This window comes from Oratosquilla oratoria, chromosome 16 (genome assembly GCF_046742065.1).
Source record: "Oratosquilla oratoria isolate Oo_2021 chromosome 16, ASM4674206v1, whole genome shotgun sequence".
In the NCBI taxonomy this organism is placed as follows: Eukaryota; Metazoa; Arthropoda; class Malacostraca; order Stomatopoda; family Squillidae; genus Oratosquilla; species Oratosquilla oratoria.
In genome coordinates this window covers 53,375,867-53,393,366 of record NC_134792.1, presented here as the reverse complement: position 1 = coordinate 53,393,366, position 17,500 = coordinate 53,375,867, and the positions used below count along the sequence as shown (strand labels likewise).

The following is a 17,500-nucleotide window of genomic DNA, read 5'->3' as shown; positions in this document are numbered from 1 at the left end:
CACTCCCTCCACATCTGTCTTCCATACCTCTTTTACTAGTCTTTCTTCACTCATTCTTTCCATGTGTCCAAACCATCCTAATATTCTTTCATCAACCCTATCTCCCAACTCCTTTTTCACCCCTGTTCTCCTCCTCACCTCCTCATTTCTCACTCTATCCAGCCTAGTAACCCCCACCATACTTCTCAGACACCTCATCTCAAACACATTCAAACTCTTTCTCTCTTCCTCTCTTATGTTCCACGTTTCTGCCCCATACAGTGCTGTTGGCACAATCACTCCTTCATACAGTCTCCTCTTCGCATCCATTCCCAAATGTCTATTCCTCATTACACTCTTTAATCCACCAAGGCATTTACTCGCTTCTCTCAATCTACATTCTACCTCCACCTTCACTCCACCTTTTCCTGCTACACTTGCACCCAAGTATCTAAAACTATCCACTTCCTCCAGTCGCTCTCCCTTAATGTTCACTTCCAGTCTACTGCCACTTTCACCCCTTGTACATCTCATCACCTTACTTTTACCTACATTTATCTTTAGCTTTCTTCTATCACACACTCTCCCAAACTCTGCCACCAGCTTCCTCAATCCCTCCTCTGACCCTGCCACAAGCGCAGTGTCGTCCGCAAACAACAGCTGGCTCACCTCCCACTTTTCTCCATTTTCTTTAACCATCTCCAATCCCTGACCCACTACCCTTGCATTCACCTCTCGCACCACCCCCATCCATGTATAAGTTGAACAGCCAGGGCGACATAACGCATCCTTGACGAAGTCCCACCTTTACTTCAAACCACTCACTCTCTCCATTTCTAATCCTGACACAAGCTCTACTACTCTCATAAAAACTCTTGACAGCTCCCAGAAGCTTTCCTCCTATCCCATAAATCTGCATAACCTCCCACAGTGCCTTTCTGTCTACCCTATCATAAGCCTTTTCCAGATCCATAAAAGCCCAAAAAACATCCTTCCCCTTTCCTATAGCTTTCTCACATATCTGTCTTACCACAAAGATCTGATCTACACAACCTCTACCTGTCCTAAATCCACACTGTTCCTCACCAATTACAGACGCTCCTCTACTTACGTTCATTCGTTTTACGTTTTTTCGATTTTACGTTTGAACTGACTGAAAAAAAAGAGTGAATTTTTTAGTTTAGCGCGCTCTCCGTAGTTCAAACGATACTTGCGCATGACGCTGCGTCCATTGTTTACATTGCACAAACGACAAACTGAACATGCCTTGCCTCCTCCTCCTCCTCCTCCCCCTCCTCCTCCACCATCTCAATTTATGTTGCTTGAATTTAATTTATTTGAAATTAATGTTATTATTTTACAATGTTATGTGTATAATTAATGATTTAGGGGTGTTTTATAAGATACGGTAATAGAATTTACGGATGTATAGTACAGTAACAACTTACGTTCATTTTCAACTTACGTTCGGCCGTTCGGAACGTAACTAAAACGTAAGTTGAGGAGCGTCTGTATATATATATATATACCGTATATATATATATTTATATATATATACATATATATACACGTGTATATATATATACATATATATATATGTATATATATATATATGTGTGTGTATATGTATATATATACATATATATATGTATATATATACATATATATACATATACAAATTGGGTAAGAGATACAATGGATAGAAAAAAGTGCATTGTAGTATATGGACTAAAGGAAAAACATGGTTTGGTTAGGTACTTGAGAGAAAAAGAAATGTAAAAAAAAATATATATAAAAAGTATAAGACGATGTCTATGAAGTAGAAAAAAATAAAGGAAATATATAGAATGGGACATTCTTAAGAGAGAAATCGACCCCTAAAGATAAAACCAAGATAAAAAATGGTAGCAGAAGACATACTGGCAAAATCAGGTAAGTTAGCAAAGTGTGAATATTACAACAACATATGGATAAAAAGAGAAATGAATGGTGATGAAAGAGAAAGAGAGAAGACACTAAAAAAAAAAAAAAGAAAAAAACTGAAACAGAATGGAGATCGAATGAAAGGAGTTGTATTGGAGAGTCTTAGACATGAGGTAAATGGTACACGGAAGGTAAGCGAAAGGAAAGGAAAAGAAAACGGGATAAAAAAAAATTAAAATGGCCTATACTAATATAGACGGATTAATATCAGGATTGAGTGAACTAAATTATTACCTATCAGAAGAAAAACCAGACATTAAGGGAATTGTGGAGACAAAGTTAAAGGGTCAATTACTATCAAATAGTATTGGACATAGGCTATATAATTATTGGATTAAAACAGAAATGAAAAACAGGGTGGAGGAATTATGTTTTTGGCCAAGAAAAAAATAAATATGACGAAGGTTACAGAGGGTAAAGACAGTGTGGAAATGATCATGATAAAAGTTGAAGACAAGGACATGAAAAGTAGAAAGCTTGTAATGATTTATGTGCCCCTAAAAAACGGGCGCTTGGAAAGAGGGTGAACGTGCAAAAATGTTGGAAGATACAAGGAGTTCATTAAACGAGATGCTGAAAGATGGAGGTAACCTGGTACTTTTGAGAGATTTAAACTGCAATGAAATTTGTCGGGAAGAGATGACAGTGAAAGGTGGAGAGGATCTATGGGGAAATGTATTGACATGACTGTAGAGCATACAATGACACAATGGGTAAAAATACCAGATATAGAAGTAATGAAGAACCATCAAAACTGGCTTTAATATTTACAACAGAACCTGAAATTGTGGATAAAATTGAATACAAGACACCATTTGGAAAGAGTGACCACATACTATTAGATGTTGAACTAAAGGAGAAAATATGTAGAGAAATGAGAAATACAGAAAAGGAAGACTGATGTACAACAAAACGGACTTTAGAAAACTTAAGAAATTCTTTCAAAATGCAAATTGGGAAAACTTTTCCAAAGAAGAGACACAAGTTGAAGAGAAATGAATGATTTTAATGAAAATTTACAATGAAATAGCGATCAAATACGTAACAAGACAGAAACAGTAAAAGATGTATATTAAGTGCTGGTTCAACAGAAGATGCAGTGAGGTAAAAGAAAGACGAGATGAAGCTTGGAAAAGATGGAGTAAAGGTAAAAAACCCGGAAAGTGGCAAATATATATCATAGAAATGAATATGTAAAAGTGTGTAGAGAGGAAAAAAGAAACTATGAAAAGGACATTATAGAAAAATATAAAGATCAACCCAAACTATTCTATAGATATATGAATGGTAAACTTAAAAATAAACAGGAAATAGTAAAACTACGCCACGGAAATATGGAATATACAGAATATTTAGAAGTGGCTGAAGTCATGAACAACCACTTCAAGTCGGCTTTCACTAGAGAAACAGTACAGCAATGGGACGAAGGAATTGAAGTCCGACCACCCCCATGAGTGAAACAACAATAAAAAAAGAAAGAAAAAAAGAACAATTGATCAACTAATGAACCTTGATATCAGGAAATCACACAGCCTAGACGCAATTGCAGATTGGGTACTAAAAGAATGTAAAGAAGAATTAATGGACAAAATATATAACATAATAAGTTGCTCACTCAAAGAAGGAAAATACCAAAGGACTGGAAACATCCCAAAATTGTACCAATATATAAAGGAGGAAACGAAGAAGAACCAACAAATTAAAGACCGATCTCCCTTACAAGCACTGACGTAGCCAAAATTTGGGAAAAAATGATCAAGAATAGATAGATAAAACACCTGGAAGTAAACTATATAATAAACTCGAGACAATTTGAATTCAGACAGGGAAGATCATGTACCACAAACTTAACCTTTTTCTACTCAAGACTAATAAATATAATACAAGAAAGGGATGGATAGGACGATTGTGCTTTCCTAGACTTACAAAAAGCCTTCAACAAAGTGCCACAAAAAAAAAAAAAAAAAAAAATGGAAACCGTAGAAGGAATACAAGGTAAATTACTAAACTGGATGGAGGATTTCTTGCATGGTAGAAAAATGAGAGTAGTGCTCAGAGAAAAGAGTTCAGCTTGGGAGGAGGTGATTTGTGGAGTTCCACAAGGATCGGTATTGGCTCCCATAATGTTCGCTGTTTATGTGAATGACATGGATGAAGGTGTGGATTGTTACATGAGCTTCTTTGCAGATGATGCTAAATCGCTGAGGAAAGTGCATACCGAAACGGATTGTGAATCACTACAGAGACACCTAAACAAGGTTTGGAAATGGAGTCAGAAGTGGGAAGTAGACTTTAACATAAAGAAATGTAGCATGATGGAGTTCGGAAAAAAAAAAAGAATATCAGGACAATGGAAAATTGGAACAAAGGAAGTAAAGAAAGTGGGATCTGAAAAAGACCTGGGAGTAGTGATCTCAAATGACATGCCCCCTGATAAACAGATCAACAAAATTATTGGAGAATCTATAACTTGCTAAGATCAATAAAGGTGGCTTTTACCTATTTAGATGAAGAAATGGTTAAAAAAATACTAGTCACACTAATAAGCCCTACACTATGGTCATCCAGTACCAAAAAGAATATATATAGAAAATTGAACGAATCCAGAGAACAGCCACGAAAATGGCCTCAACACTTACAAACCTGTCATATGAGGAGAGACTGGCTAAATTGAAATTACCGACTTTGGAACAAAGAAGAGAAAGAGGCGACTTGATGACCATTTACAGAATCATGAAAGGCGCGGAAATCCTTGATAGAGAGGACTTATTAGATTGGGATAAGAGAAATACAAGGGGACATGATAAGAAACTCAAAAAAGGATAGTTATAGAAGAGACCTGAAAAAAAATTCCACATAGAGTGGTGGATATTTGGAACAAACTGGATAAAACAATAGTGCGGGCAAAAACTATACACGAATTTAAGAGCAAACTAGACACTGCGAGATACAAAGACGGGATACCACGAGCATAGTTCCCCTTCCCGTAAGATACAACTAGGTAAATACACATAGACAAGCAGACATGTTGAAGGCGTATCCTGATGTCGTCTCTCGCACTGACCTGTGCGGATCCTTTTGACAGCGCCCTGGTTGCTGAGCTTGCGGGCACAGCCGTCGGACCAACCGGTCGTCAGGTTCACGATCCACTCCGGTTCGGTCGTCTCGTAGATGCCGTCGTAACCGATCCTTCTGCCGGCGGAGAGTAGCTTGTAGAAAGCCGGCCGAGTCACAACGGAGAGCGCCGGCCGGAACCCGCAGGACTCGAACTGTTTTGCGTCCTCTGCGTCGCTGCCTGTGCAGTGAGAAGACAAAAATCACTTATTATTTTTTACTTTAAAATTTCAACCGTTTCTCGCTCAACGATGTGGCTAGGCATGAAAGCCTTTCTCGGACCCTATGCTTCCCTTACTGCCGTCATGCGTTGATTCTTAAGCAATACCGCGCGGGGAAAAGGAGTGGCCTGGCTATTGATTGCTGTTACAGTATCCTCTAGCAATAAGTGCCCTAGCACGCACACACCTGACTACGCCGTCATTATTCTTGTTTGGTCACGCTCCTTACCTGTCTCCCTATTTCTTCTCTCGGTTTCTTTCTATACAAAGGATTACAAAGGCGGAGCATGCCGACAGGAGACCTTTTGGTCCATATCTAGGTCGGATGCGAAAAAAAAAATCATATTAATAATAAAACAATAAATAAAAACTATAATAATGTAAATAACAAATAAAATACATAAATAAATGCATAGGTATAGTTAAATAATAAACAAACAGGTAAATAGTAAATAATAATAAATTGACATATAACTAATAATAAATGAAAAACAGACAGACAAATTATAACAAAACAAAAACAAATAATATAAAATAAATTATAATCATTACAGCATCTTACTTAGGTATTTATCTAAATGATTCTTAAAGCTTCGAACTGAACTACATTGCACTACCTGTGCAGGAAGTTTATTCCATTCATTCACTACACGGTTGGCAAAGTTGTTTCTACCTATATTTCTTTCTCAAACACTCCTTTACTCTCCCCCACTCCCTAAGCTATCTATTTATCTCGTTCTTCTTCCTCCCCACCTCCCAGCTAGGTCTAGCTCTATATTTCCATTTCTCCATCTCTTTCTCTCTCCCTCTCTCTCCCTCCACCCCCCCCCCTCTCTCTCTCTCTCTCTCACCTGAGCAGAGTCCGGTGATGGCGCCGCCGGGCCGCACGAAGTCGAGGTCGGCGCCGAGGCCCTGGACCAGGCCCGTGGTCGCCGCCGCGTGGCGGTAGAAGGGGCGGCCCCTGCGGGAGGACAGGAAAGAGAGGCGTCAGCAGAGGGCGGCGCCCGTGACCACACACAGGGCCGGTGCTCGGGAGGCTGCCAGGGCAGGTCACCGTGGAAACCAAACTGGTGTGAAATGGATCAAAACCGACGCAGGCGTATGTCTGGTGTCTTTTTATGTTGGAGGGAATTCGCGATATTACATATAAATCACATCTACCGTGGGAATAATAATATTGTAGAATTTCACGCACTAATTCTGAGTCGATTGCATACAGAGTGGAAGAGTTACATTATAGTGGGATACATTTATATAGTTTACGTGTTTTTCATCAATATTACTAAAGTAGCCTGTACCTGAAAGAAACAAAAAATAAAACATGTTTGAGAGAAAAAAAATGAGGGCGATAACTTACTCGTAAGGTTTGGTGGCTGCCAAAAACTTTTCAAGCTGCTTCCTGTTGAGGTTCACTTCGGTGATGGAGGACTGGAAGTGCGTGTACATAGAGTGGATCTCCACCTCGAGGTCGTCGAGGAACTCGACGAGTTCGGCAAGGTCCTCGGGCTGTACGCCATAGCGGGACATCCCGGTGTCGATGTTGAGGGTGACCTGGAGGCGACGACCGTCCTGGTGGAAACAAGAGAACGTGAAAAGGAGATCCGGGACCCAGTGACCCTTCCACGGATGACCAACTCTCCTCATACCTCATAACTCATAACTCATACATCTTCATTCCTCTTCAGACGATTTTATTCAGGTTTGTGGATATTCTCTTTGTAAACCCATTCAAGGGTTTGTTTTAAGACGACATTGATATCTCGAGCTAATCCGTTAACGAGCAGATCAACTTTTTACTCACATATCTATTTATTCACTTATTCATTTACCTATCTATTAATTAACTAATCAACACATTTATTTATATATTCACTTATCATTCATTTATTTATCCATTCATTGATCTATTTATTCATATATCTATTTATCTATTCAATGCTCTCGTCAGATGACTTAGTTTAGCTCTGTGGGTTCCCTCTGTCCATTTGTTCATGCTCTGTGAAGTTTAGAAATTTATTTCTAATTAATCAAAGACCCCATGACTATGGAACCCTTACAGTGTCCATATACTGACGATGGCTTCCTCCGGCGCCAGCCAGAATAAGATATATATCAACGAGTCACCAAGTAGGTCAGGAAAAGCATAATATTTTCACCTCCGTGGCGCTGACCAATGATGAAAAAACCCGTATGCATTTAGCCATAATAACATCAGTAGCGGTCATCCCCCATACCAGGAGGAATTAAGAATAGTTATTTGGAAATACACAAAAGAATGAATAATTATTAATGAGAGAATTTGGCCACGTGAATTCCCTGCACGACCTCCGGCCTGTCCCTTGTACGACGATATAGTCCTCCCCTATTCACTCCTTCTCTCACTCCCTTCTCTCTCTCTCTCTCTCTCTCTCCATATTTTCTAAGACCCCCTCCTCCCCAATTGCTCGTACATGCTTCCTTTCATGCCTCCTTCTTCCTCCCTTCCCTCCCTCCCTCCCTCCCTCCCTCAATCTCCCTTCCATAGATTTCCCTTCCATTTCCCTCTTTCCTCCCTCGGCCTTCCACTCCTTCACTCCCCCTCTATCTCTTTCATTCTCTCTCTCTCTCTCTCTCTCTCTCTCTCTCTCTCTCTCTCTCTCTCTCTCCTTTATCCTTCAGATTTCCTTTACCGGCACTATCCGAACAAAAGAGGCACATACACATTGATGGCTGCCCATGATGCATTTTTTTTTCGATTTCAGAGTCAAAAGGGGATGGGGATGATAGGGGCATCTCCCCCTCCCCCACACAAAGGAACACAGTACGCTATTCTCCCTCCCCCGCCCCGCCATAGGATACAACACTAGAATGACCAAATATTGATCAAAGTCGAGGTATGTCATTAATAATTTTATCATATATTTTTGCGCTTGAAAGAAAATAAGGGAAGAAAAATTAATAACAATGATCGACAACATGTAACAAGAATCTGTAGATAAGAGCGGAAAAACTATTACATATATCTTGAAACAAAACAAAGAAATGAAAATTAATAACAGTTACCAACCATACGGAACAAGAATCTGTGGATGAGAGGAAAAAAAATGACTTACTAGTAATTACATTAAACAATGTATATCCTAGAAGACAGGCTGTGGAAAAAACGAAGACAGAATTAGAGTTCTCTGTGTAAGAAATTTAATATAATACAGAAAATTCAACTGAATAACGAATTTCTACAGTTAGGTATGAGAAGAAAGTGAAGAGGAAAGATTGTAGGAGTAACAAGGAAGGGAACAGAAAGGAGAGTACAATGCGAAACATGATCAATATTCCTCTATTAGTGAGGATCAGCCATCTAAAAAAAAGAAACAAAAAGTGTGACTCTGGTCCGTACGGGTTTCCCGCACGTAGTTATTGCGCTGGACGCGTAGTTATTGCGCAGTGGATGCAGAAAAAAATGAAGAAATAAACACATGAACATTAAATCTCGAGAATAGTTCGTATTAGAAATTACAAACGGTAATAAAATTATCATTATAATGTGTAATATTTCAAGGCTAAGAAATAAAAAGTAAATAATGGTTAATAGCTTTCCTTCCAGTTAGTTTCAAGTCTTAACGAAGAAACTAAATTCAAATACACATTTACTCATATGCATTTTTCCCAAATTTGATCTAATCAAACACTGAACCCTCCATGCAGCGAATATAAAATCCTACGGATACTTACCACCACGATTTACAATATTCCACAAAAATTGCTCAAAAATAAATAAATAGATAAATGAAAATAATAGTGTTTAATAATAAATTCCTTTAGATAGGTTTCAGCACCTACACTCAGGTCGATCACAGATAACGCCTACTCTCTGTAGATGAATTTTCAAACTTTTATGAAGAAAAATTAATTTAATATCGAATGCTCACCGGATAACAAAGATCCCCTTTCTGAAATCCACGGAGTGCTTTGTCCCAGCTCAACGAAGGGATCAAGTTGTACTGCAGGATGTCCACCACTTCGTCCTCGATGAGGTTTCCTGAAGGAGAAAGTACCTCGACGACGTTATAATTATCTCCTGCCGCCATTGTCTAGCTTCTGGTATACATTTTTTCTAAGTGTGCTATTGTTTATATATATATATATATATATATATATATATATATATATATATATATATGTATATATATATATATATATATATATATATATATATATATATATATATATATATATATATTGCATTCACATTCTGCTGAGTTGGAAATTTCCTTTAGATGAATAAGATCTCCCGGCGGTAGCCAGAACAAGTGTATAAATCGTGAAAAATAATGTAAGTCTACTAATTCTAAGTCAGCTCTCTCAGCCTCCACAAATTGTAATCATCTTGACTCCCGGTATTTGATGGATCCTCTGCTTCTACTTCTGACTGTCGCCAGATAATTTCATTCATCTCCGTGATAGTTCTTCCCCCACCCGCCCTTTGCATGAACATTTTTTAAACCAATGAATAAACTTTGACGATACGTACCCAACACAAGGATGGGAACTGTGACATCATTCTTCCGTAGATAGATGCCTTCGGACATGGTGGCCACCGCCAGCTCCTTGGCCCCCTTCTCCAGGAGAACTTCGACCACAGGGAGGATGCCCGATCCGTAGGCGCTGCCCTTGACAACGCCCATCAGCTCTGTAGGAGAGAAGGAACTTGTATATATATATATATATATATATATATATATATATATATATATATATATGTGTATATATTTATGTATATATATATATATGTGTGTATATGTATATATATATATATATATATATATATATATGTATACATATATGTATATATATGTATACATATGTATATATATGTATGTATATTTTTTACTAATTCATTATCTGAACTAGTACGGGTGGGGTTGTCAAGATTTCCGACTGGTCCAGGCCCGTGTTGGTGGTCCACCTGCTCATTTAATGTGGTCGATGTGGGACCAGCGCATGATAAGTGTTCGCCTGTAAATGTGAAATGAATAGAATATGATATCAGTTCTCCGCCAAACCTTCGATACTGATCGATCGTTAGCGACGACATTCTTGATTTACCGACGATTTTACTTTTTTTCTGATTATTCTATCCTTTCGTACAGAATAAAACGATTTTTCAGTTATGGACTTTCTCAACAAGATGTTATGGAGTTGTTGATACTTAATGCTGGATTAAATTGTGAATCTTCAAATTGCTTGTGCACCCTGCTTTACAGCACGGCTGTCAGTCATTGACATTGTATGCTGATGTGAAGAGGCTTCTCAACGTCTTTGGTACGTGACTTTGGTAAACGATGGAGTGTATAAAACTGTTCCGTGAGACTAAGTCCAGGTTTTTTATTTAGATAATTCGCGATCAACTCCAAGTGGCTAAGAAGACGTCCATAGAACGCATGACTGTAGGAAGTCGACTAAAGCTACCAAAAGTTCTTTGGAATAGTAAGGATGAGTGCGGGGAGGGTGAGAATGGTAGCGTGAGAGTAAAGCGACGCCCCCTCCCCCCCTCCCCCTCCCCCCGGGGGGGGGCATATGCTCCCCACTGATGACGATGAACCAACACCATCGTTATGTTTTACTTCTACTTCAGACGATTTTATTCAGGTGAGATAAACATAGAAGAGTTAATACGATACTAATTTGAAGTGAAAAGAAACGAAGCCCGTGAAATAGAAGTTTGAAAACTTTATAGTTTCAAGAAGAGGTTTGAATACTTTATAGAACTCCAAGAAGAGGACTGAATGTTTAGTTACCTGGGAAACTAAGCGGTTTAGGCTAATGCGAAAACTATAGCAGTGATACCCAAATTTTTTTTCTGTCATTTCCCCCTACAACCAGTTCAGCCATCCAGATTCCCCCTTCATGGCAAAACACACTGACTATTTACCAACTTATTTGAAAAATGTACAAATATACTGACAAACGTATAGTTTCATAGTAAACTACACCGTCCATTCACAACAGGCATACTCTCTCTCTCTCTCTCTCTCTCTCTCTCTCTCTCTCTCTCTCTCTCTCTCAGGGATGAGAAAATACATTGGAGATTTTTAATTACTAGTGGACAGTGTAATTCCTCCCTGCTTGCTTCAAAGTTTACCCCAGGTGAAAATTCCCCCCACTTTGGAAAATGTTGCTTTATATCAAATAACCCCTTTCGCCACCGAGTCAAGGAGTTGAATAAAATCGCCTGGTGGGATTGGATAGAATTCCCAGGCATCAACAGGACTGGAGGAGAAAGGACTGCCTGGCACGGAAGTAGCCAGCACCGACTTGTTCGCTGGTGAAATACCAGGTACTGCCAGACAACAAAATGAAAATGCCTCACTTCAACCTAGAAAATTACTTCATCCCTTCTATCTTGTTACGATTGTTCTAAGATTCAAGTGACTACGCAATCCAGCACCAAATCTATCTGGAAAATTCGAAAAATTAAATTTGGCTCTGGTGGCAACGGACATAAAAGTCAACGTGTACAGTAGTAGGCCTAACGCTACGTGCACTGTTCACAGGATTGGCGTGCAATGTTCAACCTGTGAACAGTGGTCTGTGCATAGGCATAAGCAGCATTGCGGTGGTGGGGAAGGGGGAGCATTCAGGGATTCATTTATGCCTACTGGGAATAAGGATATTTTGATGCATTACCCCTCCCGCCCAACAAGAGGTACGAATGGTGGTGATGGTGGTGGGGTCATCTACACTACGAAATAGTCGTAGGCCAACGGCTCAGCGAGGGTTGGGGGGGGGGAGGTGCTTAGGTGGTAAGGGGGTGGGGGGATGGCCTAAACAACTCAATCAATATTCTAAACGCCAAAGAAATAGGTCACTTTCAGCCTAAGACATGTCAGCGTCCTGTGTAGGAGTAACAACTTCATAAGCTTTATGTAGACAGTGGTCCAAGACACTTGGCAAGATCCCATCAACTCGCCATCAACACGTTATTGGAACCTACTATGCATGTTTACAATATTTACGTCTTTACCACTACACTCCTACGGATCGGTCTTATCTTTATCATTGGAGTCTTTTTTAGATTTTTATTTGATTGATCTTATTCATTATTAGTCTTATTTTCATTATTAGTCTTTACTCGTAGAGTAATACTGGGTTACTTCCTCTGGTATCTATCCTACCTGCTATCTGCCTTTAATATCTCCTTTGTTACTATTGTCTCCACTTTGTCTCTACTATATCTTAGTTCACAAACATTTATTCGTCTTGTCTTAGGCTTGTATTAGTAAAAAGGGTATGGTGATGAAATGCACCAAAGTTTGAATGAAGGGTGCGAGGACTGAAAAAAATACTGTAAGCTGTTGGAGTAAAGGAAAGATGGCGACTTGTACCCAGTTGAGAAAACATTTCTTGTTGCATGGCGCCAAACTCTTAGCTGACTATGAAAGGCGTTGTTTTAGAGCATTTGATCTATTTTTCTTATTTTAGTATCATTTATTTACTTTTGAGTATCTTTATCTTATTTCATCTATTATCATTTCTTTATTGACTATATATAGTTATCAGTAAGTTTCTTTTTTGGTTCGAAAGCACAAAACGTGTGCTTTTGTCGTATGTACCTGCTTCTTGCAAGTCTAGTCGTCATCGATCAGGTAATTCACCACCGTGGTGTTCCAACTCACGTGGCCTGAATGGAAGGCGCCTTCGTCATTGTAGCCAATCTCGATGCCAAATAGACCACCGAAGAATTTTGGCTAAGGTCCTCTTCATTCGACTTAAAGCTTTTGCCATCTAGGGGTCGTCTTCCTAAGGTTCCAGCGATTCTATATTCGCACTTTATTTATTATTTCTTTTTCGTAGGTAGTAGTAGATAAAAATGCAGTAAATATAACAAAAGAAAAATGTAGTAAATATAACAAAAGAAAAAATCAAAAGGTGTATAGAGAAACTCAAAGTTAATAAAACACTAGGGCCTGACGGTTGGCATCCAAGAATCTTAAAGGATATGAAAAATGAGATTGTTGTTCTATTAGAAATTATTTTCAAGAAATCCATCATATCCGGAGATGTCCCAAGAGAATGGAAGCTAGCTAACGTTACTCCCATATTCAAAAAAGGTGACAAAAAGAAACCAAATAACTACAGGCCTATAAGCTTGACTTCAATCGTAGGAAAAATGATGGAAACTATCATCAGAGATACTATCGAACATCATTTAGAAAGTAACTGTTTGATAAATAATAACCAGCATAGATTCAGACGGAAACGTTCTTGCGTGACTAACTTACTCAAATTCTACAACACAGTCATCTTGAATTATGACAAAAGAAACAATATAGATTAGATATATCTAGACTTTACAAGAGCTTTTGATACCGTCCCCAACGAAAGGCTACCTACTAATTTAGCTTCACACGGGGTAAGTGGTAGCCTAGCCTATTAAGTTGGACTAGTAATTGGTTGAATGATCGAAAACAGAGAGTTGTTTTAAATAACAAAAATTTTAGATGGAGAAATGTTACGAGTGGAGTTCCTCAGGGTTCCATTCTTGGGCCACTTTTATTCATATAAATGATATAGACCACGGACTAAAATATATTGTTTCTAAATTTGCTGATAATACAAAACTGTGCGGAATGGTAAATGATCACTTAAATCAGTTAGATATTCAAGAAGATTTTGATACATTACAGCAATGGTCTGAAAAGTGGCTAATGAAATTTAACACAAGTAAATGCAAAGTTATGCAACTTATTTAGAAATTCGTTAACAAAAGTGGATAGTGAAAAGGATCTCGGCGTAATTATTAGTAACGATCTCAAATCATCCAAGCAGTGTATTTCAGCCTCTGAGAAAGCAAATAAGATTCTAGGACTGATTGCGCGATCTTTTGATTTCAAAAGTCCATCTCTCATTAACAAGCTATATAAATCGTTAGTTCGTCCACATTTGGAATATGCTGTTTTCGTATGGTCACCGAATCTCATTAAATACATTGACAGATTGGAAAAAATACAACGGTGAGCCACAAAACTGATTCCAATTATAAAAGATAAATCATATGAAAATCGACTAAAACATGTGAATCTGTTTTCCCTAAAAAGCGTAGACTCAGAGGTGACTTGATACTGGTCTTTAAGATTCTAAAGGGAATTGACAACATCAAAAGTGACAAAATTTTCACACTGAATGAAAATCAGACAAGAAATAATGGTCTCAAAATGTCAGGAAATAGATTTAATTTGGAAGTGGGTAGAAACAACTTCGCCAACCGTGTAGTTAATGAATGGAATAAACTTCCTGTAGAGGCAGTGCAATGTAGTTCAGTTCGAAGTTCTAAGATTCATTTAGATAAACACCTAAGCAAGATGCTGTAATGCCTGCCATTTATTTTATATTATTTGTTTATTCATTTGTTATTATTTGTCTGTTTGTTTATCATTATCTGCTTGATTTTCATTTATCAGTTATATGTCAATTTATTATTATTTACTATTTGCCTGCTTGTTTATTATTTAACTATACTTATGCATTTTATTCATTATTTATATCTATATATTTTTATTTATTTATCTATCTATTTATCTATTTATCATTACTATATATTTTTTTCGCATCCGACCTAGTTACGGACCAAAAGGTCTCCTGTCGGCATGCTCCTCCTTGGTATCCTTTGTAATCTTCTGTGGAGCATTGGTTTCTGTGTAAACTGTGAACAGTTTGTTATGGTGGGCTGCATGGTACTACTGAGAAGCTACTTGTTCCGCCGAGCAAAGAACTGCCCTAAGCCTTGTTCTACACCCTGTTGCATCAAGCCTCACATGGACCAGTGTGTCATTCTAGACACATTCATTTGAAGACAGACTGGGGCCTTGTTCAGCTTAGAGAAACCTCGGGCAATAAATAGATAAATAAATAAATAAATGAATAAATAAATAAATAAATAAATGAATAAATAAATAGATATGTAAACAAATAAAATAAGATAAAACAAAAATAAAGATAATTTGGACCAGACATTACCGATTGGGGACCAGTGGGTCATTTTGGCAGATTTAGTGATTATGTTCTGGGCAACTACAACACCACTAAGAACATCAACAACGACGACAACAGCATCACTGACACGACCAAACCAACGAAAACATCAAAACGATTACCACTACCACCACCAAAAAAACAACAATAAACTCTTCACTGTTGCATTCTCTCTCTCTCTCTCCCATTCTCTCTCTCTCTCTCTCTCTCTCTCTCTCTCTCTCTCTCTCTCTCTGTATGTGTGTATTTGTGTGTTTGTTTGTGTGTGTGTGTGTGTGTGTGTGTGTGTGTGTGTGTGTGTGTGTGTGTGTGTGTGTGTGTGTGTGTGTGTGTGTCAGTCTCCCTTTCTCTCTCTCTCTCTCTCAGTCGCTCTTTCTCTCTGTCTCTCTGTCTCTCTCCATCTCTCTCTCTCTCTCTCTCTCTCTCTCTCTCTCTCTCTCTCTCTCTCTCTCTCTCTCTCTCTCTCTCTCTCTCTCTCTCTCTCTCTCTCTCTCTCTCACCTGTGTTGGGACCGGACAATCTTCTGATGACGTCCACGTTGTGAGCCACGGCATCCAGGTTCACGTGGATGAAGGACGGGACGCGGGTCTCCTTGAAGATGCGGTTGGCCAACTCTTCGACCGCCTTCGGGGTCGGGGTCATGGCGCTGCCGTTCTCCGCAGAGGGTCCTGTCATCGTCAAATTGTGGAACTTCGTCTTTGTAACAAATCTGAAAGGGTCACAGATGCTTGTGAAAAAAAATCCTGTGGGTTAACGAAATGATGTCAATTTTTTTCGCCAGCGAAAGGTAATAGTTATTTTTTTTTTCATTCTGGCTGGTACAGGGTATTGTACTTGTGTGAAGGCAATCCTCATAGAGGGTGGAGGGCAAGGAAGGGACAGGGTATGAATGCTGTCAAAGTTCCTGTCTATACGACGGCCAGGTCAGATGCACAACTTGACCGTGGACAAGGGAGCTAAACGTTCCCTCCATCACATTGTATTTTCTATTAGAGTTTCACAATGTACAGATAAATTCTTGAGTCTTGTATGAATTAGGCAACGCATTATGAAAATTACAAATTATGTTAAGGGAGAGACCCACAGTTGAGAAGCTACTTACTGGAATCTGAGTTGTCGTCAATAGTTGGTCTATTCCTTTTTTTCAAGTGCACATAAAACTTTTATATTCCACAACAGAATCCTACGATGATACGTGTATGTAACAGACAGAATGTTGTTTTTAATATCAAAAATAAGTTTTACACCAATAAGATATAGAATTGTGGCATAATATATAAACATTTGTATGAAATGCAGACGCCGGTGACGTCATGTCGTTCTTTCTTATGCCCGAGAATCCCCAGTTATCAATGACGATATGTCGGAAGCTTTACTGTCGGCTCTTCAGTTTTATTATTATATATATATATATATATATATATATATATATATATATATATATATATATATATATATATATATATATATATATATATATACCTTTGTGTCTGTGGTCGTTTGAATTTGGATTTTGTTCCAAATTTAAGTTATTTTTCATATTCTTTCTTGTGTGGTTTTCTTCTCTTCTATACCTTAATTTTCAAACAGGAGTCTTTCAGCTACTTGTGTTGTATACTCCCAAAATGTTCTGTTGCAGTGCCCTGCTTGTTGCCCAAACTTCGCTTAATTTCGAACGCATTAAAATAAGGTATTTCAGATCATCCTCTTCATTACATTTTCATCCCTATGCCTTATTATATCATTCAAAAGAAAACAATCTGATCTTGCTTTAAATACGTTTTCCACCTTTTTCGCATTTCTGATTGATTACAAGTTGCCAATTACTGGTGTCTTAGACGCATGGAAGACTACTCTGTAATACCGTCGTTGAAGAGAGAGAGAGAGAGAGAGAGAGAGAGAGATTTTGTTGTACATTACGTAAGGCAGACACGGCTGTTGCCTCTGTACATATGCATCGCGATGGCTACAACCAGAAAATGGATCGTATCCTTAAAGATACATTAGATTCTTTGCTCCTGAACATAGACATCACAGGAAAAAAAAAGGACGCAATGCGCACTGATGAACCAGCTCTCTGACTTGCTAAACGCAATGTTGACAATTTCTCTTCTGCGAAAGTTAACAGTCTGTCTTTTCCTTCCTATCGTCTCACTAACGTCTACCCCATTCTACTCGTAGATAAAACCTTA

General features: G+C 38.4%; 1 protein-coding gene across 3 annotated transcripts in view; it reads right to left on the bottom strand.

The window, feature by feature from the left end:
• The window catches only part of LOC143034009 (alanine racemase-like), a 34,043-nt gene that overhangs the window by 1,560 nt on the left and 14,983 nt on the right, over positions 1 to 17,500 (bottom strand). For 2 of the 3 annotated variants that reach the window (XM_076199831.1, XM_076199829.1), the window contains exons 2-7: positions 15,809 to 16,017; positions 9,808 to 9,966; positions 9,206 to 9,315; positions 6,655 to 6,866; positions 6,149 to 6,258; positions 5,027 to 5,257 (exon numbers count right to left, since the gene is read on the bottom strand). In XM_076199831.1, the coding sequence (XP_076055946.1) occupies positions 5,027 to 5,257; positions 6,149 to 6,258; positions 6,655 to 6,866; positions 9,206 to 9,315; positions 9,808 to 9,966; positions 15,809 to 15,983 (997 nt within the window). In that variant the 5' untranslated portion in view covers positions 15,984 to 16,017. Of the gene's footprint in view, positions 1 to 5,026; positions 5,258 to 6,148; positions 6,259 to 6,654; positions 6,867 to 9,205; positions 9,316 to 9,807; positions 9,967 to 15,808; positions 16,018 to 16,410; positions 16,516 to 17,500 lie in introns of those variants that run through there. The other variant, XM_076199830.1, reaches the window with a different exon arrangement.